This window comes from Carica papaya, chromosome 8 (assembly GCF_054855325.1).
Source record: "Carica papaya isolate Zhongbai chromosome 8, ASM5485532v1, whole genome shotgun sequence".
Classification (NCBI taxonomy): domain Eukaryota; kingdom Viridiplantae; phylum Streptophyta; class Magnoliopsida; order Brassicales; family Caricaceae; genus Carica; species Carica papaya.
Genome location: NC_142316.1, coordinates 14,035,340 through 14,041,103, shown reverse-complemented (window position 1 = coordinate 14,041,103; position 5,764 = coordinate 14,035,340). Strand labels below are relative to the sequence as shown.

The 5,764-nt window shown below is 32.2% G+C and overlaps 1 protein-coding gene across 1 annotated transcript; it reads left to right on the top strand.

The window, feature by feature from the left end:
* The first annotated feature begins 3,034 nt into the window (after positions 1 to 3,034).
* On the top strand, positions 3,035 to 5,383 carry LOC110807974 (RNA-binding (RRM/RBD/RNP motifs) family protein). Its single transcript, XM_022033298.2, has 3 exons — positions 3,035 to 3,286; positions 4,744 to 4,812; positions 4,924 to 5,383. Exons 1-3 carry the CDS (start codon positions 3,160 to 3,162, stop codon positions 5,157 to 5,159), a joined length of 432 nt encoding a protein of 143 aa, XP_021888990.1. The 5' UTR covers positions 3,035 to 3,159; the 3' UTR covers positions 5,160 to 5,383.
* Positions 5,384 to 5,764: the final 381 nt, after the last annotated feature.

Below are 5,764 nucleotides of genomic sequence, written 5' to 3'. Positions count from 1 at the left end.
AAAACAACAATATGTAAGGGAAATAAATAAAAGTTAGTAGGATTTATTAGAGCCTAAACTTTGATAGCAAATAATGCAGCATCTGAGATCAACAAATATAATCCAAAAACCTGCACATATAATTTTATATTCAAAACTTAAATCCCTAAATAAATCTTTCTTACTTAACACATAATCAACATGTGAAGAAATAAAAAACATAATTGATAAGATACCACGAGATTAGCTCAATAAGTAGAACAAATACCCTACTAAAAAACACAGTTGAATAATCTCCTTAAGAGCACTCATAATAGCGAAAGCTAAAGTATCAAAATAAACTTGAATTTTATTGATTTGAAAGTGAAGTGATTACAACCAAAGGAGTAAGACCTTTATATAGGCATAAGCCTTACTAATTCTATTAGAATTCAAAAACTAAATCCCAAAAAAAATCTAATTACTTTATCTAGGATTTTAATAAAATATTAACTTAAAGAAGCATAAACACAATTAAAATAAAAGTTTTATCTCTTAAAAAGTGGTGGTGTTGTATTGAATTCTCCATGCTTTGTTGTAATTGAATTTGGTCTTCAATATTTACTTAATTCTTGTTGTGGAGGTTGAGTTAAAAATGCTTTAACAGGCTTGAAGTAGAAAACAAACATTATCCAATGAGAATTTCAAGGAGGGAATTCAACTAGGATAAGGAATTCCTTCTCCCTTGAGCTTTCATTTCTCTTTTATGATTAAACTCTTTAATTCATTAATTTCTTGAAGAAAAAATCCTTTTAAAACTCAAATAGGTGAATCCAACTTCCTCACCTACATTGTCGTAAGTCATAGTGTTTTTAGGACTCAAAATTTTGAAATTGAAGGAGAGAAGAACTATGAGAGAAAAAGTCTCAAGGGAGAGAGTTTCCCACTTGGGTAAGATTATTTTCTTCCCCTAACTCTCAACCATGCACGTGAAAAATGAGATTCACGCATGGTCATGCGACTTGTTGGCTCCTAAGGCCAAATGAGCCTTTTTTTTCCTTCCTTTTGGGCTTTTTTTTTTTTGACTTGAACCTCTTGTCTTTATTTATCCACTCTTGAACGAATTATTGAAAGGCTTACTTGAGCTTTTTGGATCTTGATCTTGTGATTGGTCTGTTAGGCATCATTATTCCTGTTCTAAGTGATCTGAGCCCATCATATTTCATGCCTAAGCTTTGAGATTGTCATTCGGCTTCTTTTGTGTGCATGTTTGGGCCAAAATCACAAAGATTGGTCTCTTGATCATCTTGGTCATGAGATTCCTCTTAGTGGGTTAGATGTCCTTAGCCATAGGATTCCTCTTGTCTTTCCTCCATGATACCTTAGTTCACATAACCTATGGTGTCATCAGTTATGTTATCTTATCAAGATGGTACAAAACCTATAAATACAACATCTTATTGACAACTAATTGGTAAGCTTCTATATCTCACAAATACAAGGTCCAACATATGTTATGCACTACAATAGTTGTGTTAATTTTTAGACTCACCAACATAGTAACATTTACAAAATACAAAAAGAGTTATTAGAAACTTGAAAAGCACACCTAAACAGAGAGTATTCTATCCTACTAAAAATTCTTTTAAGTTTGAAAGTATTTAAGGATTTTGATTAGGACATTTGTCTTGATTCTCGTAAGTCAATAACTAGCTTTTGTGTTTTTTAGGTGATGTTCTTATCTTATAGAGACCAAAAAGCAAAAACCTATTTCACGTTCCTCTTTAGTAGCAAAATATAGACCTCTTGCTACAATAACTTGTGAAGTACAATTGCTACATCACTTGCTTACCAATTTACATGTTTCTACTTCAACTACTACACTTTATTATGACAACTTATCAACCATATAGATTGTTGAGGATCTTATTTTCCATGAACATACTAACCATATTGAAATTGATTCTCATCTTGCTAGACAAAAGATTATAATGGTTTAATTCATCTTTACAATTTTGTGATCGATTCTTCGTAAGATTACTTAAAATTTTCAAAACAATATGCTCGTGAAAAAAGGAAAAATGATACCCATGATCCTCTGAGAGAGAGAGGGAAGCCATTCTTGATAGCCTGCGTATCACAAAAGAGCAAGAATTTTTCAAAATATTGGTCTTTAATGATTCTCAAAACGTAATGGTGCCCCCTTTCAAAATTACTTCTACTTTTCAACTCGAGCATTGAGAAAAGCCCATGTTTGAACCTCAAGCTCTAATCAACAATGATAAATCTTGTAATATTTTTTAGACACCCAAAAACTCTAATCGGTTACCCCATAATATGGCCAGCTGCTTGCTGTAAATAGATTTTGTGGGCAAATTCTGGTGGATATGTTAAACTCTTTTATGCATTAATATATGGTTATATGATAAAATATAGCTATTAACTTAAATTTTTACATAATAAATTATATTTTTGTAAGTCAATTATAAATATGAATAATAGCAATCATGTTTTTAATATTATTCTCCTACAAATATATTTTTTGTCGGATGATTAAAATTTAAAAGTACTTTTTTTAAAAAAACTTGTTTATGTATGTACATAATTAAAATTTAATAAAATTTATTTTTAATTTAAATCTTAATAAAATTTGAAAGGAAACAACTGGTACATAATGGTTCATTACTTGTAATTATCGATTACTTTGTAATTTTGCATTACATCATAATGGTAAATTTTGCTTTTTTTGTGATAAATGTTCAAATTTTTCCAAAAAATTGTTCATTTTGTTTTAAATTGTAAATAAAATAAAAATTATTTTTTATTAGACGGCTAATATTTTCATTTTTTCTTTAAAAATATAGGCACTTGTCTAGTTTTTGTTTTTTCATAAAGGTATTAGTTCGAATGGTGAATTATGCTTCGTACAGTAATTGATAAAAATTTAATATATAATTTTTAATAAATAAATAAAAATAATGTAAGTGAAGGTTGAAAAAATATATTTTACCCGTGTTATGGTAATAAACCCCCTTTTTCCCCCTTAAAAAAGAATTATCCTTTCTTTATAGTTACGATCTGACATTAACAAGAACTAACAGCCTCCTTGGTTCTATACTTCTAGTTTCTAGAACCTTAAACCTAAAACCCTCTTCTTTCTTACTCGCCTTTCCGATTGTTTCTATCTAAATCTTAGAATTGATGGCCTTTGCTTCCAGCTTTCGGCGAGTTCTTGGAGGATCCTCCAATTCTTTATCCGTTCTTCAGTCGCAGTATGCGTTGCTTCGCCACAGTTCGACTCTCACTACCCCCAAGCTTTTCGTCAGTGGTACTACTTACTCTTTGCGTTTCTTTCTGTTTGTTTCTCTAACAAATCTTCGAAACTTTATTATCGTCTGCTGTGGATATAACTACTAATCTCCCAAACTCTTTCTCGATGTAGTTCTTTGCTTGCGTTTTTTTAAGTCGAGCAGTTGCGGTTGCTTTGCATAGATGTTCTTTTCTGTTTTTTTTTTCATCTAATGGACTATGCGTGTTGACTGCTTCTCTTGTGCCTCCTATGTATCTTAGCTTTCCTTTATGTTTGTTAGATTTCTTGCATGATTCAATTGGTATTTGTTTGAAGTCTACCGTGAAGTATGAATTGCTGAGGCAGAGTAATATGACAGTAACCTTTAGTTTGAGCAGGGACTAAATCTTAACGAAGCATTTTCATTTTGTTCAATATAAAAATGGTTTACTTCATGTTGAATTGTTAATGGGAATTCTTACATGAACTTCTTTTTGCTGCCTCTAGTAGTCTTAAAGAGTGGAATGTTTTGGGATTGACAATTGAAGCAACACCTTGGTGGTCATAGCTATTCTTCTAATTTAATCACCCACTTGAGTGCTGTGGTTGCAGCCCCTTCCTTTGTGTGTTGGCAGTTAGTATAGCCATCTAAGGTTACATATACCATCCAGTCGATGTGAAGTACATTGTATCTCAGTCTTGGATATGGAATCAGGAGCCAAATAGTTAAGGAAACAATTTTACATAATACATGGAGGTCGTGGAATCGTTTCTCCTCTTGATTTTGTTATGGATGTCTAAATTTACATGAGACCCACTTCAAACCACTTAAAACTTTTTCTCCTGATTATGTTGGCTAACCTGGCAACTATTCTAAAAACTTGTTGAATATTAGTGAGTGTAAAGTTTTCCAGAAGATTCAACATATGATTATGCATGTATATGACAATATGCTGAGAAGTGTGTTTTGAGAGTTATGACAACATAATGAAAGTTGAACGGGAGATGTATATGTATAGAATTCTGTTTAGAAGTTTGTTTCAAAGTTTTTTAAGAGAGTAAATTTGAGTGAAGTAAACTCATGGAAGAGTTCTAGGAACACCTCCTAACCCCTTTGAACTCTCATTTATCAAATTCTCCAAACTGGAGAAACGAGAGGGTCTCAGTAATATTTTGGGAGTCACACTTCTTAAATACCTAATCCTATATACATTATAACAACTAAATTGTAATAATTAAAAAGATTTTTCTCATATTAATAAAATCTTTATTTTTAGATTACTTTGTCCAACAAAATAAGAATAGGGCAAGAACTCCATTTAGTCTCACTAAATATTAACTCTCAGACAAGTTTTTTATTAGAATCTTACTTTATTCTCGTATGCCTTCCTCTTCTCTAAAAGCTCCCAAGCACATACACATATGGCATACACATGTATGTACTGATATCTGCATGTCTCAAGTTAGACTCCGTCTTATCTTACTGTTTTGTACAGGGCTTTCAAGACTTACAACAGATGAAAAGCTTAAAGAGGCATTTTCTCCATTTGGACAGCTCCTTGAGGGTATATTCATCCTTTGTTTTTTTCTTTTTAAATAAAATTCATGATATATTTCTGAGCAACATAATTTTGGAGTGTTTTCTTTTCTGATTTACTGCATCAATGACGTTGCAGCAAAAGTCATAACAGACAGGGTCACTGGGAGATCCAAGGGATTTGCATTTGTTACATATGAAACTATAGAAGAGGCTGAGAAGGCTAAAGAAGGGATGAATGCTAAGTTCCTAGATGGATGGGTCATTTTTGTGGACCCTGCCAAACCAAAGGAGCCCAGACCCCAAGCTCAACCCCAAATGGAGGCTTTTGAAACAGGCTTCCGAACAAACAAGACTGTAGGATGGTGTGGGTGATGGTATTACAAATTTCAATTGTAGCACCTGATTTCTCAGCGAAAGATAATTGTTGGAGGAGCATGAGATTACTCAAATCATTTATTTTGGAGACAAAAGAAACCCCATTAGCCAATCTGCATTAATTCATCATGTTTCCTCTGTCGGACCTGTTAATTATATTGGGTGATGTACTACTGGAGTATATGAAAGTTTTTATTTGAGGACTGATCATTTGGTACTAAGCATTTCTTATTTTTAGCATTTGATTCTACAGTTGGTCCCTAATTTTTGCATTAATTTTTAGATTGGTCTTTAAACTTATCAAATCTTAAGAACGAGCACTCTGCTTTTCATTCTTGATCCAATTTAGTTCTTCCATAAAATATGCCATTAAATGCCACATCATCGAAACATCAAATTTTAATGATGTGGTAACCACATAAACAACCCTATGTGTTAAACAAACTCTGCAACATGTAACATATTTCCTTCGGTGGATGTATAAGCTTCATTGTGATCTCCAAAGAGACATGAACATCCAACACTATGACAAATTATAAAAACTTTTGGCTTTGCTATCGACTACTAAGACCCCAAAATGTTATTTTCAAAAATAAGTATGT